The 21,631-nt window shown below is 53.2% G+C and overlaps 1 protein-coding gene across 4 annotated transcripts in view; it reads left to right on the top strand.

Annotated features, from left to right (window-relative positions):
- Window positions 1-2,328: 2,328 nt before the first annotated feature.
- Window positions 2,329-21,631, top strand: part of LOC140419836 (ER membrane protein complex subunit 9-like) — a 34,770-nt gene continuing 15,467 nt past the window's right edge. The window contains exons 1-2 of one of the 4 annotated variants that reach the window (XM_072503872.1): window positions 2,329-2,484; window positions 19,340-19,579. In XM_072503872.1, the coding sequence (XP_072359973.1) occupies window positions 19,370-19,579 (210 nt within the window). In that variant the 5' untranslated portion in view covers window positions 2,329-2,484; window positions 19,340-19,369. Of the gene's footprint in view, window positions 2,485-3,111; window positions 3,216-18,020; window positions 18,102-19,251; window positions 19,580-21,631 lie in introns of those variants that run through there. The other 3 variants (XM_072503874.1, XM_072503871.1, XM_072503873.1) reach the window with 3 other exon arrangements.

Below are 21,631 nucleotides of genomic sequence, written 5' to 3'. Positions count from 1 at the left end.
CTTTGGAATTTAGAAGAATGAGGGAGGATCTTATAGAAACAAGTAAAATTATGAAGGGGATAGGATAGAAGCGGGGAGGTTGTTTCCACTGGTGGACGAAACTAGAACGAGGGTACATAGCCTTAAAATAAGGGGAAGCAGATTTAGGACTGAATCGAGGAGGAATTTCTTCACCTAAAGGGTTGGGAATTTATGGAATTTCCTGCTCAGTGAAGCAGGTGAGGCTACCTCGTTGAATAATTTTAAGACAAAGATAAGTAGATTTTTGACCAATAAATGAATTAAGCTGAGCGGGCGGGTAGGTGGAGCTAAGTCCACAAAAAGATCAGCCATGATCTCATGGAATAGCAGAGCAGGCTCGAGGGGCCAGATGGCCGACTCCTGCTCCTAGTTCTTGCATTCCAAGGAAAACAACTCGTTTATCCAAGCTCTCTTCGTACTTTTTTAAAAAAAATCTTTTTATTGGCTTTTCTCATATTTATAGACAGTTGTTGCTTAATACGTTACATTTTTCTTGCCCGCGCTAATTTACTTTATTTTATAGAGAGGTTTGTTTTGTCCTTCATTTAACTAACTCCATGTACATTTTGTTGCCCTCTGGATCGGTCTATGATTCCCCCACCACCACCCCCACCCTGCCCCGCTGGCTTCAGCACCCTTCCTCTCCACTTGTGGTTTCCATCTCCTCTGTGGGTTGCACAGTCCTTTGGTTCCTCATATTTTTATTTTCTAGCTTAGTCCTCATTGCTGGCCTCGAACAGGTTTTGGAACAGGCCGACGAACTGCCCCCAAGTATCCTTCCTCTGACCCTCGGATGGCGTACGTAATCTTTTCCAGGTGGAGAAATTCCGAGAGGTCAGCAAGCCAGTCTGCAGCTTTGGGTGGTGCTGCCGATCGCCAGCCGAGCAGGATTCTCCGGCGTGCGATTAGGGAAGCGAAAGTAAGGCCGTTGGCCTCCTTCCCCATGTGTAACTCTGGCTGCTCCGATACCCCGAAGACTGCCACTGTTGGGCATGGCTTCACCCTCACCGCCACAACCTTGGACATTGCCTCGGAGAAGGCTGTCCAGAACCCAGCAAGTTTGGGACATGCCCAAAACATGTGGGTGTAGTTGGCCGGGCCCCTCTAGCACCGCTCACATTTGTCCTCCACCTCCGGGAAGAACCTGCTCATTCGGGTTCTGGTCTGGTGCACTCTGTGCACCACTTTGAGCCGCATTAGGCTTAGCCTTACACAGGAGGTGGAGCTCAGTGCTCTGCTCCAGAGTGCTCATCCTACCACTGTGCCCAGTTCGTCCTCCCATTATTGTCTGGTCTCATCCAGTGGAGTCCGGGCTCTGTCCAGTAGCTGTCCGTATATTTTCCCACATATTTCCCCCCCTTCCTTCTCGCTGCTTGTGCCTATCAGGTCCTCTTGTAGTGTGCTTTCTGGGGCCCAGGGGTACCCTACTGTCTCTTTGCAGAGGAAGTGTTTTACTTGGAGGTGTCTCAATTCCTGTCCTTTTGCCAGTTTCCTCTCTTCATACCTAACAAGTGTCAGCGTGGGTTTCTGTCCGGTGCTCCAGTTTCCTCCCTCAGTCCAAAGGTGTGCAGCTTACGTGGCTGGTGTCATGATATTCAAACACACACATCATGGTGGACACACCAACAGACAAATCAGAACACACACCACAACCAATCACACACAAAGACAGGAACCATATAAAAGCACGAACACGACACCTGGTGGACAGTAGGTCTGGGGGCAAGGACACGGACACGACCTGTTTTAACATCACAAACAGGGAATCCCCACGTGCAGAGTATCAAGACAAAACTGTACATAGAAAGTTTAAATAAAATAGCGTTGTACCATATACAACCGTGTTGGCTCATCTGTGTGTCAGAACGCCCAACATCACAGCTGGGCCATGCTAAAACAAATTTGCCCCTTTGTGTCTGAAGTCTAGGTCGTGTTGTGGGCAAAGGAGAGCAGGCTTTATGCGAGGATTGGCACAGACCCGATGGGCTAAATATCCTCCTTCTGCACTGTATGGCGCGCACTCCGGGCTCACTTGTCTCACATTACTCCTCCCACATGTCCTTTGGAGGACTAGCGCCCTCTCCAGGAAGGTAACGCTTGCACCCTGCCTCTCCTCGTCGGGTGACTCCCAATGTCGCGAGCTGGCGCTCTTCCACACGCCCCGCCCCATCACCATTGTTACGTCGTTCGTGACCGGTCCCCGCCCGCCAATCGCGGACCTCTTGCCTCGGAGTGGCAGGAACGCCGACCAATCGCCTTGAGAAGGGGGGTGGACCGTCCAATCAGCGTGGAAGGAAGGGTGCTTGCCCGCCGGGGGGGGGGGGGGGGGGATGAAGGTCAGATGGGCTAAAATGGCCGCTGTGCCCGGCTTCAAGGCGGCCATTTTGTAGCAGCGGACCATTTCCGGATCGACCGGACGGTGAGGCGGGTTTCACCCTTCGACTTCGCTGAAACAAAATCAACGTGAGTGAACGAATTAGCTTGTTTACAGACGGCCTGTACGGGCGATCACTGCTGGCTCTCGCTTCCGGCCCAAACCCTTAGGTGTCCTCCTCCCTCACCTCACCCGATTTCCGGAGTGGCTGCCGCCCACCGCCGTTGGCAGCCGGGGCGCTTTGGTGGGCGGGGCCGACCAATCATGGAGCAGCGTCGTCTGGATTGACAGGGGAGGCACCAATCAACAGGCAGCGCGCCGCGAGGGCCCGCCTTTCCATTGTCCGCTGTCTGTGCGTCACCCACCAGAATTCGACGCATGCGCCTTTCAGGCAATGAGCGAACACGCGACTTTCACAGAATGACCAATCGGCGCGCTCAGGGTGGAGGCCGTTGGAACGTTTCGACAGGAGGCGGGCGCCGGGCCTTTGGACCAATCGGCGATAGATAGCGCTCCTCACGCCTGACGGACGGCGCGGCCCACCAATAGGATAGTCGGGACGACTGGGAGTGACGGCAAGAGATCCAATCAGCTCAGCCCCAGCCTTGGCCAATGGGAAGGGGGTTTGGGGAGGTAGTTGGGCTTTGTTAAAGGGCTCTTGGCTGCTTTCTTGCATCTTTGTAGAAACTTAATGTCAGTGTCTATATGCGCGATCTTCCTGGAGATCCTCTCCACTTTGAATGTTCCTTCTCCACTTGAATGTTCCCTTCCAGTCGGGGAACACCTCAGCAGTCAAGGGCATTCAGCCTCTGATCTCCGGGTAAGCGTTCTCCAAGGCGGCCTTCAGGACCCGCGACAACGCAGAATCGCCGAGCAGAAGCTTATCGCCAAGTTCCGCACACATGAGTGCGGCCTCAGCCGGGACCTGGGATTCATGTCGCATTACATTCATCCCCCACCATCTGGCCTGCGAAATCCTACCAACTGTCCTGGCTTGATACAATTCACACCTCTTTAACCTGGGGTTACCCCATCTCTGGATCTGTAAAGATTTAATCACCTGCTAATGCTCGCATTCCTAGCATTGTCTGGCATCTTTGAATCTGTCTATATATATGTTTCTGGAACAGACCTCTTCATTCACCTGAGGAAGGAGCAGCGCTCCGAAAGCTAATGACATCGAAACAAACCTGTTGGACGTTAATCTGGTGTTGTAAGACTTTGTACTGTGCTCACCCCAGTCCAACGCCGGCATCTCCACATCTTTGTTAAAGGGGGCAGTTCAGAGGTGAGAATTACCTCTGAAGAGGCTGAATGGGCCTCCTCCTATTCCTGTGTAACAGGCTGGAGAAGGGGCTGAATGGGCCTCCTCCTGTTCCCTGTGTAACAGGCTGGAGAAGGGGCTGAATGGGCCTCCTCCTGTTCCCTGTGTAACAGGCTGGAGAAGGGGCTGAATGGGCCTCCTCCTATTCCTGTGTAACAGGCTGGAGAAGGGGCTGAATGGGCCTCCTCCTGTTCCCTATGTAACAGGCTGGAGAAGGGGCTGAATGGGCCTCCTCCTATTCCTGTGTAACAGGCTGGAGAAGGGGCTGAATGGGCCTCCTACTGTTCCCTGTGTAACAGGCTGGAGAAGGGGCTGAATGGGCCTTCTCCTATTCCTGTGTAACAGGCTGGAGAAGGGGCTGAATGGGCCGCCTCCTATTCCTGTGTAACAGGCTGGAGAAGGGGCTGAATGGGCCTCCTCCTGTTCCCTATGTAACAGGCTGGAGAAGGGGCTGAATGGGCCTCCTCCTATTCCTGTGTAACAGGCTGGAGAAGGGGCTGAATGGGCCTCCTACTGTTCCCTGTGTAACAGGCTGGAGAAGGGGCTGAATGGGCCTTCTCCTGTTCCCTGTGTAACAGGCTGGAGAAGGGGCTGAATGGGCCTTCTCCTGTTCCTGTGTAACAGGCTGGAGAAGGGGCTGAATGGGCCTTCTCCTGTTCCTTTGTAATAGGCTGGAGAAGGGGCTGAATGGGCCTCCTCCTGTTCCTGCATAACAGGCTGGAGAAGGGGCTGAATGGGCCTCCTCCTGTTCCTGTGTCACAGGCTGGAGAAGGGGCTGAATGGGCCTTCTCCTGTTCCTGTGTAACAGGCTGAAGAAGGGGCTGAATGGGTCTCCTCCTGTTCCCCGTGTAACAGGCTGGCGAAGGGGCTGAATGGCCTCCTCCTGTTCCTGTGTAACAGGCTGGAGAAGGGGCTGAATGGTCCTCTTCCTGTTCCTGTGTAACAGACTGGAGAAGGGGCTGAATGGGCCTCCTCCTGTTCCTGTGTAACAGGTTGGAGAAGTGGCTGAATGGGCCTCCTCCTGTTCCCCGTGCAACAGGCTGGCGAAGGGGCTGAATGGCCTCCTCCTGTTCCTGTGTAACAGGCTGGAGAAAGGGCTGAATGGGCCTCCTCCTGTTCCTGTGTAACAGGCTGGAGAAGGGGCTGAATGGCCTCCTCCTGTTCCTGTGTAACAGGCTGGAGAAGGGGCTGAATGGTCCTCTTCCTGTTCCTGTGTAACAGGCTGGAGAAGGGGCTGAATGGGCCTCCTCCTGTTCCTGTGTAACAGGCTGGAGAAGGGGCTGAATGGCCTCCTCCTGTTCCTGTGTAACAGGCTGGAGAAAGGGCTGAATGGGCCTCCTCCTGTTCCTGTGTAACAGGCTGGAGAAGGGGCTGAATGGGCCTCCTCCTGTTCCTGTGTAACAGGCTGGAGAAGGGGCTGAATGGGCCTCCTCCTGTTCCCTGTGTAACAGGCTGGAGAAGGGGCTGAATGGGCCTCCTCCTGTTCCCTGTGTAACAGGCTGGAGGAGGGGCTGAATGGGCCTCCTCCTGTTCCTGTGTAACAGGCTGGAGAAGGGGCTGAATGGGCCTCCTCCTGTTCCCTGTGTAACAGGCTGGAGAAGGGGCTGAATGGGCCTCCTCCTGTTCCCTGTGTAACAGGCTGGAGGAGGGGCTGAATGGGCCTCCTGTTCCTGTGTAACAGGCTGGAGAAGGGGCTGAGTGGGCCTCCTCCTGTTCCTGTGCAACAGGCTGGAGAAGGGGCTGAATGGGCCTCCTCCTGTTCCTGTGTAACAGGCTGGAGAAGGGGCTGAATGGGCCTCCCCCTGTTCCTGTGTAACAGGCTGGAGAAGGGGCTGAATGGGCCTCCTGCTGTTTTTCAAGTCCTGGGAAGGCTTCACTCCAAAGAAAGTGTAGAAATCCATAGATGGTTAGAGGTGCTGGAAGTTTCTAGAATCCCTTGCTTGTGGAAATTCCTGGAAAATAATGGAATGACGGGGCCATGCCCTATGGCCATGGACAGAAGATGTCTCCATTGGGTTCAGAGTTCACCTGGATATAAAATAATGGTGCATCATTCTTAAACAAAAATTTGCAAAGGAGTTTCTATTAATTTGACACGACGTGTGTATGGGTTCTGGAGTCGTTGACGGATTTTTCGATGACAGTCGACGCCGGACACCTTTAGGTTTTTAATTCCCATTTTATAAATGTAATTCCCATTTCACCATCTGCCCTGATGGGAATCGAACTCCAGGGCATGGCACTGTCTGTGCGGAGTCTGCACGTTCTCCCCGTGTCTGCGTGGGTTTCCTCCGGGGGCTCCGGTTTCCTCCCACAAGTCCCGAAAGACGTGCTGTGAGGTGAATTGGACATTCTGAATTCTCCCTCTGTGACCCGGACAGACTCCGGAATGTGGCGACTGGGGGATTTTCACAGTAACTTCATTGCAGCGTTAATGTCAGCCTACTTGTGACAATAAAGATTATTATTATTAAAACAAAACTGACCACCAGGGACATCTGGCCACCTTCAGTCTTCGGGGGCCTGTCGCGTGACGGCTGACTCTACAGTGCTGGACGTGTAACGATCACGTGCGGCCTCTTCGGCACCTCCTGTGAGAGGCCTGGCTCATCTTCAAACATCATGAAGGGTTGTCACCAACCTTCCCCAGGCCTGATGAGCACCACCTCCACCGCGCCATCCACATAGACGGGATAGCTCTAGAGTAGAACTAGAATTCCTACAATGCAAAGGAGGCCATTTGTCCCATCGAGTCTGCACTGACCCTCCAAAAGAACACTCTACCTAGGCCCACCTAACCTGCACATCTTTGGACTGTGGGAGGAAACCAGAGCACCCGGAGGAAACCCACGCACACACTGGGAGAGAGTGCAAACTTCACACAGCTCAGAATTGAACCCGTGTCCCTGGCACTGAGAGTCAGCGGTGCTAAACCACTGTACCACCATGACACCCATGGGGCAGCACGGTGGGCAGCACAAGAGGATAGCACTGAGGCTTCACAGTGCCAGGGTCCCAGGTTCGATTCCCCGTTGGGTCACTGTCTGTGCGGAGTCTGCACGTTCTCCCTGTGTCTGCGTGGGTTTCCTCCGGGTGCTCCGGTTTCCTCCCACAAGTCCAAAGATGTGCAGGTTAGGTGGATTGGCCGTGATAAATTGCCCTTCGTGACCAAGAAAAAAGGTTAGGAGGGGTAATTGGGTTACAGGGATAGGGTGGAAGTGAGGGCTTATGTGAGTTGGTGCAGACTCGATGGGCCGAATGGCCTCCTCCTGCACTGTATGTTCTATGTGCAGAACCTCCCATATCTCAGCAGCCACCTCTCCCGAGGGACGTCCGTGGATGAGGAAGTCCAGCAACGAGTCGATCGCACCACCTTGGCCGTCTTCTAAGTTGCACCAACATGTCTTTTGACCTTTTGGACGTCAATGAGACCATAAGGAACAGGAGCAGGAGTTTGCCACTCAGCCCTTCACGCCTGCTCCGCCATTTAATAAGATCATGGCTGATCTGAACACTCGCTCGGTCCATTTTCCCGCGAGGCAGGTCAGCAGCGGAGGGTGGAGAGGGAAAGCGACCCGGGGCTGCAAATTTCACCCCCCACCCCGCGTGACAACATGTCGCCCTCCCCTTCCTACCACGGAAGAACTTGTGGATCCTTAGTCTTCTGAAGACTCGGCAAGCCTAACTGACGTCGCCATTCTCAATTTCCAGGGACCATCGGCGGCTTCCGCGTGTGCGCTGTCTTAAAGAAGGTGAAAGTAGAGACTTCTAGTGGCGGCCATGGAGGAGTAGGTCGCACATTTGATAGCTCCCGCCTGTGACGGACTTTTGGACCTTTTTCCCCAGTTTTCTCCCGGGTTTTATTGGATAAATCGGTGAAGAGTGAGACAGTGAGGAGAAATCCCCCTCCAGTGTATGGACAATTGGACCAGAAGTGGCCGTGTGAGAAGACAAAGTCCTACAAGGAAGACGCGAGCAGAGCCGGTAACGCGGGACAGCATGGCGGAGAGCAAGGGCCGCCGGGGGACGGCACAGTGGTCGATGGAGCAGCTGGTGAAGTTTTTCGAAGATTGCTTCGCCAAGCTGAAGAAGGACACGCTGGACCCAATTAAGGCTTCGATTGATCAAGTTGTGCAGAATCAAGAGACCCACGGAAGAGCGATCCAGGAGGTGGAGAAAAAGGTATCCGAGCACAAGGAGTACATAACCGTGCTGGAGACCAAGGTGGAGATGATGAACGACCACCGGAAAAGAGTGCAGGAGAAGCTGGAGGACCTGGAGAACTGGTCTAGGAGGCAAAATATTAGAATTGTCGGCCTCCCTGAAGGCAGTGAGGGATCGGATGCGAGGGCTTATGTGACGGACATGTTGGAGAAGTTGATGGGGCCTGAGCCGTTCCCTCGGCCCCTGGAAGTGAATAAAGCGCACAGGGCCCTCGTGAAGAAGCCCTGAGCGAACGAGCCGCCGAGAGCGATGGTGGTATGCTTTCACCGATTCCTGGACAAGGAACACGTCCTGCGGTGGGCCAAGAAGGAACGGAGCAGCAAGTGGGAGAACTGTGAGCTGCGCATTTATCAGGACCTGGGCGCGGATTTGGCCAAGAGGCGAGCTGGGTTTAATCGGGCAAAAACGGCCCTCTTTAAGAAGGGGTGAAGTTCGGGATGTTGTACCCAGCCCGTCTGTGGGTCACATATGAGGAACGGGACTTCTACTTCGAAACACCAGACGAAGTATGGACTTTTATTAAAGAAAAGAGGCTGGAGGTGAACTAAAAGACACTGAAGCCTTGGAGAAGTACTGTGGTGGCGATTAGTTGTGCTGGGTTGTATAAGTATCAGTAGTGTTATGTGTAATAAGGGGCTGTTTTGATGCTAAAGGTAACTTTGTCTTGCAGGGAGCGGGTTCGGGGGGGTGGTCTTTGGAGCTGGTTCTGTTTTTGGGTGTTTATTTTCTAAAGTGGCTGTTCTTTCACTGTTTTTTCTGATGTTTGTTTACTGGGGAATGATGTGATGCTTTTACTATGTTTGTCCAAGTGGGGGGAGAGGGGAGAGAACAATAGGGAGACAGACTGCTTGGCACCAGGGGCAGGCGCTATCAAGTCAGCTTGGGTCAGCTGACTCACGGAAGCACAGTGGGGGGCGAGCAGGTGTTAAGCCGGAGCTTGACTTGGGGGGTTGGGTTTCTAGTGTTGTTGCTAGGGGGGGGGGGGGGGGGAGATGGGGGGAGGAGAGCTGCTTTACTGACAGGGGAGGAACTGTTACTAGTAGACAAATGGGAGATCGGGAATGGCTAATGCCCGAGGGGGACTCGAGGAGGCGGAGGGCGCGAGCTAGAGGCTGGTCTAAAAAGGGTGATGGCTAGTCGGTAGTGGGGTGGGGGTGGGGGGTCGGTGTGGGGGGGGGGGGGGGGGGGGGAGGAGAAAGCCCCTCAACCAGGCTGATTACATGGAACGTCAGAGGGCTCGCGTGTTTGCGCATTTGAGGGCGCTGAAGGCGAACGTGGCAATGCTACAAGAGAGACACCTAAAGGTTACAGACCAGACTAGATTGAGGAAGGGGTGGGATGGCCAAGGATTCCACTCAGGGCTGGACTCAAAGACCAGGGGGGTAGCGATCTTGATCAGCAAACGAGTGGCATTAGAGGCAGGGGGAATCGTGTCAGACACTGGGGCAGGTACATAATGGTGAGTGGGAAGATGGAGGGGGTGCGGGTGGTACTCGTGACGGTATATGCTCCGAATTGGGACGATGTGGAATTTATGAGGCGAGTGTTAGGTATCTGTTATAACCTGCCTGCTTACCATTGGCTGGGGACTAGTGACAATCCCACAATCCTGTGGGAGTATGAGCTTCCCCAATGAGGGGGCGGAGAAATCATTAGCAGACTCCCTGTATAAATAAAGCTGGCCAGTTTGGAACCAGCCAGGAAGAAGTGAGCAGCAAGGGAAGTTGCTGCTGCGGCTGCGGTTGTATTTATATATATATATGTTGTAAATAAATGTTATTTCTTTGTATCGTTAAAACTCGTGCTGGATTCTTCGTGGCCCTCACAAAAGTGTCATCCCTGACTTAGTCGCATAACCTGATTATGGGAGAAGATTTTAACACAGTTGTTGATCCGGAATTGGACCGGTCAAAATCCAGGACAGGGAGGAGGCTGGCCGTGGCAAAGGAATTGAAGGGGTTTATGGAACAGATGGGGGGAGTGGACTGTTGCTAACTTTTGGTTGGTTCAATTGGCTCTGTTTTATAATCTTTGCTCTAGAGTCGCCAGGTATCTTTATGATACCGCCACGAGGTTCAAGTTCAAGTAATGATCAATAACTCAACACACCAATTAGTAAGATTCAAATCAAAACACATTTATTATACACAGTAAATCGCTACTCATGCATAAACTCTACTTTCTAGGCTATTTCTATAACTAACAGGCCTATACTTAGCTTCGGACTGGCCCACCAGGTCAGGGAAACAAATGGCCTTTCGTTCGGGTTCTGAGTCTGTGGGATTCAAAAGCTGGTATGGACTGGTAGCTAGGAGTGCCTATCTCGTAGCGCCTATCTCGTAGCGCCTATCTCGTAGCGCCTATCTCGTAGCGAGCGTTGACTGGAGACTTACTTTCTTGGAGGCCGCTGGACAGTTCACTCTCGGGGGTTGCTTCGTGTTGCTGAGTGACCCTGTCAAGAAGGACGATTTGAACTTGGGGGCTTTACTTTATAGTCCCCAGGGGCTTCCTGCCCCTCGGGGCGGACCCCGTACCTGGTTTCGAGTGATTGGACTTGGCTTCAATCGCTTGGTTCAATTTCTCCAATACTGGAGCGGTTCCCTGATCGTTGGGCGGTCTTTAAGTGTCCGTTAACCTCTTTTGTGTTGGCTCCTGCTGGCGCCGAGGAGTCTGGCTTGGCCTTGTTTACCTCAAAATGTTTCGATTGTTCCCGGAGATCGCTCATTACTATGTAGATGGCTGCTTGTATCGATGCTGTCTGCGTTTCTGCAGAGTCTAATACACAGTAAACTTGCACCTGCTAGTTTTTGCCTGTGTTGGCTGAATTTCCCTTCAGCCTTTGCTGTTCTCCATTTTAAGTCGGGAAGTGGCCAACTCAGGTGGCTACGAGACCCATGGAGGTTTGCACGGCCAAGGACAAAGGGGTTTTCTTTTTTTTTCATGTCCACAAGGTATACTCTCATATAGGCTTTTTTGTTCTGAGCAGGGTCGCTAATACCTGGTGGTGGATACTGAGTACTCGGCAATCGCAGTGTCGGATCATGCCCCACATTGGGTGGATCTACGGGTTAGTGTGGAGAGAGGGCAACGCCTGCTGTGGAGGCTGGATGTGGGGTTGCTAGCGAATGAAGCGATCTGTGGGTGGGTGAACAGGTCCATCCAGAACTACCGGAAACAAATGATACGGGGGAGGTCTCTGCAGCAACGGTTTGGGAAGCTTTGAAGGCAGCAGTCAGAGGGGAATTAATCTCGATACAGGCCCACAGAGAAAAGGCGGAAAAGGCTGATAGGTTTAGGTTCGTGGAGGAGATACTCCAGGTGGACAGGAGATACTCGGAGGCCCCGGACGCGGGGCTACTGGGGGAGCGGCGGAGGTTACAGACGGAGTTTGGGCTGTTGACCACAGGGAAAGCGGTGGAACAGTTGAGGAAGGCAAAGGGGGCGATTTATGAGTGCGGGGAAAAGGCAAGCAGAATGTTTTTTGTTTTTTTAATCTAAATTTCGAGTACCCAATTATTTTTTTGCCAATTAAGGGGCAATTTAGCGTGGCCAATCCACCTAGCCTGCACATCTTTTTGGGCTGTGGGGGCGAAACCCACGCAGACACGGGGAGAATGTGCAAACTCCACACGGACAGTGACCCAGGGCCGGGATCGAACCTGGGACCTCGGCGCCGTGAGGCACGGTGACACCGTGCTGCCCGGCAAGCAGAATGTTAGCGCACCAGCTAGAAAAAGGGCGGCGGCCAGGCAGATAGGGAAAGTGAAGATTAGAGGTGGGAATACTGTCCTGGTTTAGCACAGTGGGCTAAATCGCTGGCTTGCAATGCAGAACAATGCCAGCAGCGCGGGTTCAATTCCCGTACCAGCCTCCCCGAACAGGCGCCGGAATGTGGCGACTAGGGACTTTTCACAGTAAATTCATTGAAGCCTACTTCTGACAATAAGTGATTATTATTATTATTACTGTCCTGGACCCGGTGGGGGTGAATGAGGTGTTCAAGGACTTTTATAGTAAATTATATGAGTCGGAACCCCCGGCTGGGGTGGAGGGGATGAGGCAGTTTTTGGATCAGTTGAGGTTCCCGAGTATGGATGAGGATCTGGTGGAAGGGCTGGGAGCCCCAATTGAGATTGAGGAAATAATGGAGGGGTTGGAGGGCATGCAGTCGGGCAAGGCCCCGGGGCCTGACAGCTATCCGGTGGAATTCTATAAGAAGTTTTCAGAGATATTGAGCCCACTGCTGGTGAGGGCATTTAATGGATCATAGATCATAGAATTTCCAGTGCAGAAGGAGGCCATTCGGCCCATCGAGTCTGCACCGGCTCTTGGAAAGAGCACCCTACCCAAGGTCAACACCTCCACCCTATCCACATAACCCAGTAACCCCACCCACCACTAAGGGCAATTATGGACACTAAGGGCAATTTATCATGGCCAATCCACCTAACCTGTACATCTTTGGACTGCGGGAGGAAACCCACGCACACACTGGGAGGATGTGCAGACTCCACACAGACAGTGACCCAAGCCGGAATCGAACCTGGGACCCTGGGGCTGTGAAGCAATTGTGCTATCCACTATGCTACCGTGCTGCCCCTGAATGAAGCAAGAGAGAAGGGAGTCCTCCCCCCAACAATGTCGCAGACCTCGATTTCATTGATCCTGAAACGGGAGAAGGATCCGGAGCAATGCGGGTCATACAGGCCGATTTCTCTACTGAATGTGGATACCAAACTGCTGGCTAAGATACTGGCCACAAGGATAGAGGATTGTGTCCCGGGGGTGATAGGGGAAGACCAGACGGGATTTGTAAAGGGCAGGCAACTCACGGCCAATGTTCGAAGGCTTCTAAATGTTATTATGATGCCCTCAGAAGGAGAGGAGGCGGATGTGGGGTCGCGATGGATGCAGAGAAGGTTTTTGATCGGGTGGAGTGGGATTACCTGTGGGAGGTGCTGGGAAAGTTTCGGTTTGGTGAGGGCTATAGTGACTGGGTGCGGTTGCTCTATTGCTCTATCAGGCACCAGTAGTGAGTGTGCATATGAACAGGCTGAGGTCGGGTTATTTTAAACTACACGTGAGGGATGAGGCAAGGGTGCCCCCTCTCCCCGTTACTGTTGCTCTGGCTATAGAGCCATTGGCTAGGCGTTAAGAGCCTCTAGGATCTGGAAAGGGCTGGTTCGGAGGAAGCGGGGGGGGGAAGAGGGGGGGGACACAACGACACCGGGGGGGGGGGGCACAACATCGGGGGTGGAGCACCGGGTCTCGCTCTACGCAGATGACCTGCTCTTGGATATTTCTGACCCGTTGGAGGAGATGGGGAGAAGTAATGCGAATCCTGGGGGAATTTGGCAATTTTTCAGGGTATAAATTGAACATGGGGAAAAGCGAGATGTTCGCAATCCAGGCAAGAGGACAGGAGAAGAGACTGGGAGAGCTGCCACTGCACAAGTTAGGGCAGCACGGTAGCATTGTGGATAGCACAATTGCTTCACAGCCCCAGGGTCCCAGGTTCGATTCCGGCTTGGGTCATCGATTCCGGCTTGGGTCAGTCTGTGCGGAGTCTGCACATCCTCCCCGTGTGTGCGTGGGTTTCCTCCGGGTGCTCCGGTTTCCTCCCACAGTCCAAAGATGTGCAGGTTAGGTGGATTGGTCATGATAAATTGCCCTTAGTGTCCAAAATTGCCCTTAGTGTTGGGTGGGGTTACTGGGTTATGGGGATAGGGTGGAGGTGTTGACCTTGGGTTGGGTGCTCTCTCCAAGAGCCGGTGCAGACTCGATGAGCTGAATGGCCTCCTTCTGCACTGTAAATTCTATGATAATCTATGACAAGTTAAACCTATCCCGGCTGGTAGAACAAATAGAAGGGGACTTTAAGAGATGGGACATGCTCCCGCTATCACTGGCGGGGAGGGTACAGTCCGTGAAAATGACGGTCCTCCCCAGAATCCTGTTTGTCTTTCAGTGCCTCCCCATCTTCATCCCAAAGGCCTTTTTCATGCGGCTGAATAAGGTTATTTTGGGCTTTGTGTGGGCGGGTAAAACCCCGGGAGTAAAGAAAGTGTTGCTGGAGCACAGTCGGGGGGAGGGTGGGTTGGCGCTGCCGAACTTCTGCAATTACTACTGGGCGGCGAATAGAGCCATGATTAGGAAGTGGGTAGTGGGGGAGGGGTCGGTGTGGGAGCGGATGGAGGCGGCGTCATGTACAGACACCAGTTTGGGAGCACCGGTAACGGCACCTCTTCCGTTCTCGCCGGCCCGATAGTTCTCGCCGGCCCGATACTCCACAGGTCCGGTGGTGATGGCAGCTCTGAGAATCTGGGGGTAGTGGAGGAGATATACGAGAGTGGAGGGAGCATCGGTTTGGACCCCGATCTATAATAATCATCGGTTTGTACCGGGTAGGCTGGATGGTGGGTTCCGGAAATGGCAAAGGGCAGGAATTAGGAGGATGGGGGATCTATTTATAGACGGGAGCTTCCCTAGCTTGAAAGCCTTGGAGGATAAATTTGAATTGCCGGCAGGGAATGAGTTTAGGTATTTGCAGGTGCGAGACTTCCTGAGAAAGCAGGTTCCGGCCTTTCCGCTGCTGCCGCCATGGGGGATACAGGATAGAGTAGTCTCCAGTACCTGGGTGGGAGAGGGGAAGGTTTCAGATATTTACCGGGAGCTTTCGCAGGCGGAGGAAACTCCGGTGGAGGAGCTTAAGGGCAAGTGGGAGGACGAGCTAGGAGGAGAGGTAGAGGCAGGTCTATGGGTGGATCCACATCATGTGCCAGGCTTAGCCTAATACAATTTTAGGTAGTCCACCGGGCACACATGACAGTGGCTAGGATGAGCAAGTTTTTCGGGGTAGAGGACAGGTGTGCGAGGTGCGTGGGAAGCCCAGCAAATCATGTCCACGTGTTTTGGACATGCCCGAAGCCGAGAGGGTTTTGGCAGGGTTTCGCTAAGGCAATGTCCATGGTACTCAAAACACGGGTGGTGCCGAGTCCGGAGGTAGCGACCTTTGGAGTGTCGGAAGATCTGGGAGTTCAGGGGGCGAAAAAGTCCAACGTCCTGGCCTTTGCCTCCCTGGTAGCGCGGAGACGGATCTTGTTAATGTGGAGGGACTCGAAGTCCCCAAGTGTGGAGACCTGGGTCAGTGACATGGCCGGGTTTCTCAGTCTCGAGAAAATAAAGTTCGCCCGAAGAGGGTCAATGGTCGGGTTCACCCGGAGGTGGCAGCCGTTCGGCGACTTTCTCGGGGAAAATTAAAATGTCGGCAGACGCAGTATTCCAGGGGTGGGGGGGGGGGGGAGAGAGGGCCGGATTGTTGATGTATGGTTGGGGGGGGGGGGTGAAGATTGTGCTGGGGGTGGAAATGTTTATTATACCATGTTTATGTCATTATTATTATAAAAACTTTCAAATACCTGAATAAAAATATATTTTTTAAAAGGTGAAAGTATTCCGTGGGGTTGACGTAGGAGGGTAGGAACAGGTATAGGCCATTCAGCCCGTCTAACCTGCGCCGTCATTTAATATGGTCATGGTCGGTCGGACACATCAATGCCTTTTATTTAGATAAACTAAATTAACCGAAGGAATGGGACAAAGCAAAGGATCAGGCCCTTAACGGGACACTGCACCAAATGAAAAAACAAATTGCAAAGGAAACTTTTTTTTCTTTTTTAAAAATATTTTTTATTCTCCTCCTTTTTCACATTTTCTCCCAAATCTACACCCCACCAACAATAAACAATATTCAGTAACAAATATGTCAATGCCCAGAACATTAACAACGATCCCATCCTCCCACCAAACCCCAAACAACAGCCCGCATGTTCACACCCATAGTCGCCATTAACACACACCGCCCCCCCCTCCCTCCAACCCTCTCACTCCCCCCCCCCCAACTAATGTTCGTTGTTATCCAGTTCTTGAAAGTGCAGAATGAATAATGCCCATGAATTGTAGAACCCCTCCATCCTTCCCCTCAGTTCAAATTTGACCTTTTCAAGAGTCAAGTATTCCAGCAGGTCCCCCCGCCACGCCAGGGCACAGGGTGGAGAGGCTGCTCTCCATCCCATCAGGATCCGCCTTCGGGCGATCAACGAGGCGAAGGCTACAACATCTGCTTCCGCACCCGTTTCCCACCCCGGCTGGTCCGACACCCCGAATATGGCCTCCCGGGGACCCGGGACCAGTTTCACGTGCACCACTTTAGAAATTACCCTAAAAACCTCCTTCCAGTAATCCTCTACAGGACAGGACCAAAACATATGAACGTGATTAGCACCCCCCCCCCCCTGCAACGTTCACACACATCTTCTACTCCTTCAAAGAATCGGCTCATCCTCGCCCTCGTGAGGATTGCAAAGGAAACTTAAAATGTGATTAACGGGCTCGATTAAAAACACTCCGGTCTCCACAATGCCAAACGGACATGGAAGGCCTTGGCAGCACCGGCAGACATCTCAATGCCTTTTACACGCACACTATTCCTTTACATGATTTTTATTTTGTAAATATTTATACGGAACATTTTTAAATTTATATACAAATACAAAAACATGACACAAGGACAGCCCCCCTACCTCTCCCCCCGCCCCCTCCCCACTCCCCAACAGTGACCAGCTCTTTAAAATACATAACAAACGGTTGCCATTTTGTATACAACCTCTCAATCGACCCCCTCGGCGTGTATTTAACTTTTTCTCCAAACACCAACATTCCAGGAGGTCCCCCAGTCCCATCGAGGCTCAGGGTGGAGAAGCTGACCTCCACTCCAGCAGAACCTGCCGTGCGGGCAATCAGCGAGGCGAAGGCGAAAAACATCTGCCCCCGCTCCCGCCTGCAACTCCGGCAGCTCGGACACCCCGAATATGGCCTCCAGGGGGCCCGGCTCCAGCTCCCTGCCCAAGGTCGCTGACATAGTGCTGATAAAAGAGCCCCAGCAGTTTGCCAGCTCAGCAGATGCCCAGAACATATGTCGGTGATTCGCTGGGGCCCTCCCACACTGCTTACACTTGCTTTATAGGGGCGGCACGGTAGCACAATGGTTAGCACTGTTGCTTCACCGCGCCAGGGATCAGGGTTCGATTCCCGGCTTGGGGTCACTGTCTGTGCGGAGTCTGCACGTTCCTCCCACTAGTCCCAAAGATGTGCAGGTTAGGTGGATTGGCCGTGCTAAATTGCCCCTTAGTGTCCAGAAAAAGGTTAGGTGGGGTAACTGGGCAGCACGGTAGCACAGTGGTTAGCACAATTGCTTCTCAGCTCCAGGGTCCCAGGTTCGATTCCCAGCTTGGGTCACTGTCTGTGCGGAGTCTGCATGTTCTCCCCGTGTGTGCGTGGGTTTCCTCCGGGTGCTCCGGTTTCCTCCCACAGTCCAAAGATGTGCAGGTTAGGTGGATTAGCCGTGATAAATTGCCCTTAGTGTCCAAAATTGCCCTCAGTGTTGGTTGAGTGGGGTTACTGGGTTATGGGCATAGGGCGGTGTGGGCTTGGGTAGGGTGCTCTTTCCAAGAGCAGGTGCAGACTCGATGGGCCGAATGGCCTCCTTCTGCACTGTAAATTCTATGATCCTCCACCCCCTCAAACCCCCGTCTCTTTCTTACCCTCGTTAAGTATGCTCGATGCACCATCTCAGTTATATGAGCGCGAGCCTCGCACACGATGGCGAGGTGTTCTTACACTATCATCAATCAGAAATCTTATCGTTCCCTACTTTAAACCCCCTCGATGACTGAGCTTCCACAGCCCCCTGGGTTAGACTATTCTACAAATTCCTCTGCAAAGAAATTTCTCCTCATCTCGGTCTTAAGTGGCTTCGCCCTCATTTTGAAATTGTGCCCCCGCCCCTCCCCTGCTTCTGGACACCCCCACCGAGACGGGAAACATCTTGTTGTACATCTCTGCAAATGTTTCCGCTTGCAGGGAGACCAGGACAGAAGGTCATTGGACGCCGATAGTTCCCGATCAATACAATTGGAAGTTCAATGTGGGAAGTGGGAATTGTTGCTAACTTTTGGTTGGCTTTTAAATGTTGCCCGTCTTATCTTTACTGATTTTGCTCTGTTTCTATAACCTTCGCTCTAGAGTCGCCAGGTATCTTTATGATACCGCCACGAGGTTCAAGTTCAAGTGCTGATCAATAACTCAACACACCAATTAGTAAGATTCAAATCAAAACACATTTATTATGCACTGTAAATCGCACATCATGCATAAACTCTACATTCTAGACTATTCTCTATCACTAAAAGGCCTATACTTAGCTTCGGACTGGCCCACCAGGTCAGGGGAACAAATGGCCTTTCGTTCGATTCTGAGCCTGCAGGATTCAAAAGCTGGTATGGACTGGTAGCTAGGAGCAGCCTATCTCGTAGCGAGCGTTGACTGGAGACTTACTTGGTTAGTGTGGCAGCTTGGGCAGTTCACTCTCAAGGGTTGATTCGCTGCTGAGTGACCCTGACAAGAAGGACGATTTGAACTTGGGGACTCTATAGTCCCCAGGGGCTTCCCGCCCTTCCGGGCGGACCCCGTATCTGGTTCCAAGTGATTGGACTACGTTCCGATCACTTGGATCGATTTCTCCAATACTGGAGCCGTTCCCTGATCGCTGGGCGGTCCCTGAGTGTCCGTTGGCCTTTGTCTTGGCTCCTGCTGGCGCCGAGGAGTCTGGCTTGGCCTTATTCACCTTAACTGTTTCAATTGTTCCCGGGGATCGCTCATTAATATGCAGATGGCTGCTGGTCTCAGTGCTGTCTGGTCTTTTGCAAGTTCCAATACACAGGATTTCTGCACTTGCTAGTTTTTGCCTGTGTTGGCTGAATTTCCCTGTAGTCTTTGCGGTTCTCCATTTTAAGTCGGGAAGTGGCCAACCCAGGTGGCTACAGACTCGCTACAGCAGGTAGTGGGCGAGCTGAATAGTACAGAGAAGCTGGATAAACATGTTGTGGGGGGGGGGGGGGGGGCGGGGGGGGGGGGGAGAGAAAAAGGAGCAGATGGATAAGCTGATGGATAGGGACGCGTGGAGACTCGGAGGGGGCAGGAGCATCATCAGCAGTTGGGTAAAATGCCCGGTTTCTGTGCACTAATTGGCCATGTAATTCTCTCCCTTCCTCCCTCCCTCTCTCTTGCCCTCCACCTCTATCTGTCTCTCGACCTGCGTACCTATTGCTCCGTGCCCCATCCTCTCTCTCTCACACACACTCTCTTCTCTCTCTGAGTCTCCCTGCCTCCCACCCCTCCGGCCCTCCCACTCTTTCCCTACCACCCTATTGCTCTGCCTCGCTCTTTTCTCTCTCTCTATCTCTTCCAGCCCCCTCTCCCTCTGTCTCTCTCTTTTTCTCTCTCGCTCTCTGCCTCCCTATCTCTCCCTCCTGCTCCCCTCTCTCTTCCCCCCTCAGCCAGGCTCCGGAGCCACCCTCTTTTGGAAGATGGCCGAGGTGGAGATCTCGGCACAGGCCTACGTGAAGATGCAGCTCCACGCCGCCAAGTACCCGTCCTGCGCGGTGAACGGCCTGCTGCTAGCGGAGAAGGTGCCGGAAGGCAGCAGCAGAGATGGCTGCCTGCTCCTGACCGACTGCATCCCCCTCTTCCACAACTGCCTGGCTCTGACCGTCATGCTGGAGGTGGCTCTCAATCAGGTGGGTGCGGCGCGTCCTGGTTTTGGAAGGGGAGGGGTGTTGCTCTCTCCAGGCTTTAACACGGGAACAGGAGGAGGCCCATTCAGCCCCTTCTCCAGCCTGTTACACAGGAACAGGAGGAGGCCCATTCAGCCCCTTCTCCAGCCTGTTACACAGGAACAGGAGGAGGCCCATTCAGCCCCTTCTCCAGCCTGTTACACAGGAACAGGAGGAGGCCCATTCAGCCCCTTCTCCGGCCTGTTACACAGGAACAGGAGGGGGCCCATTCAGCCCCTTCTCCAGCCTGTTACACAGGGAACAGGAGGAGGCCCATTCAGCCCCTTCTCCAGCCTGTTACACAGGAACAGGAGGAGGCCCATTCAGCCCCTTCCCCAGCCTGTTACACAGGAACAGGAGGAGGCCCATTGAGCCCCTTCTCCAGCCTGTTACACAGGAACAGGAGGAGGCCCATTCAGCCCCTTCTCCAGCCTGTTACACAGGGAACAGGAGGAGGCCCATTCAGCCCCTTCTCCAGCCTGTTACACAGGAACAGGAGGAGGCCCATTCAGCCCCTTCCCAGCCTGTTACACAGGAACAGGAGGAGGCCCATTGAGCCCCTTCTCCAGCCTGTTACACAGAACAGGAGGAGGCCCATTCAGCCCCTTCTCCAGCCTGTTACACAGGAACAGGAGGAGGCCCATTCAGCCCCTTCTCCAGCCTGTTACACAGGAACAGGAGGAGGCCCATTCAGCCCCTTCTCCAGCCTGTTACACAGGAACAGGAGGAGGCCCATTCAGCCCCTTCTCCAGCCTGTTACACAGGAACAGGAGGAGGCCCATTCAGCCCCTTCTCCAACCTGTTACACAGGAACAGGAGGAGGCCCATTCAGCCCCTTCTCCAGCCTGTTACACGGGAACAGGAGGAGGCCCATTCAACCCCTTCTCCAGCCTGTTACACAGGAACAGGAGGAGGCCCATTCAGCCCCTTCTCCAGCCGGTTACACGGGAACAGGAGGAGGCCCATTCAGCCCCTTCTCCAGCCTGTTACACAGGAACAGGAGGAGGCCCATTCAGCCCCTCAGGCCTGTTACCCCCGCTCAATGAGATCATGACTGGTCTGACTTCACGTAGACCCGTATCCCTTAATCGATCTGAGTGACCAAAATCTATCAACCTGTGATTTAAATGATCAATTCATCGAGTACCAACTGCCAGTTGTGGTAGAGTCCCAAACATCTTCAATCCTTTGTGTTCAGAAATGTTTCCTAATCTCACTCCTGGAAGGTCTGGCCCTACCAGCAACAACTCCACCACCTGCAGGTTCCCCTCCGAGCCCCACACTCACCATCCCGACTGGGAAATATATCGGCCGTTCCTTCACTGTCGCTGCGTCACAATCCTGGACCTCCCTCCCCGACAGCACTGTGGGTGTTACCCAAACCACACAGGGACTGCAGCCGGTTCGAGAAGGCGGCTCACCCACCACCTTCTCAAGGGGCAATTAGGGACGGGCAGCAAATGCTGGACATCGCAAGGGTCGGCCCACATCCAAATGAAAATGATTTTCTTTAAAATTCCTCTCGTGTCTCCCTTGCCCATCTATCTCTAATCTCCTCCAGCCCCGCAACCCTCCAACCCCAGCACCCCCGAGCCCTACTTCTCCCCCACCCACCCTCTCCCATCCAGATTTCAATCGCTCACTCATTGTCAGCCCTCCTGGGCCCCCAACCTCTCGAATCCCTCCCCCAAACCTCTTGGACTCACCTCACGTTTTCTCTCCTCCTTTAAGACGCTCCTCTTTAGAGCGGCACGGCGGTACAGTTAGCACTGCTGCCTCACGGCGCCGAGGTCCCAGGTTCGATCCCGGCATTGGGTCACTGTCCGTGTGGAGTTTGCACATTCTCCCCGTGTCTGCGTGGGTTTCACCCCACAACCCAAAGATGTGCAGGGTGGGTGGATTGGCTACTCTATAAATTGATTTAAAAAATGATATTTTCAAAAAATAATACAATGCTCCTCTGACTTAATACCTCCTTACATGGCCACTTTTTTTTTTTTGTCCATTTTCTTTTAT

Source organism: Scyliorhinus torazame, chromosome 5 (assembly GCF_047496885.1).
Source record: "Scyliorhinus torazame isolate Kashiwa2021f chromosome 5, sScyTor2.1, whole genome shotgun sequence".
NCBI classification, from domain to species: Eukaryota; Metazoa; Chordata; class Chondrichthyes; order Carcharhiniformes; family Scyliorhinidae; genus Scyliorhinus; species Scyliorhinus torazame.
This window is presented reverse-complemented; position numbering and strand designations above follow the sequence as displayed.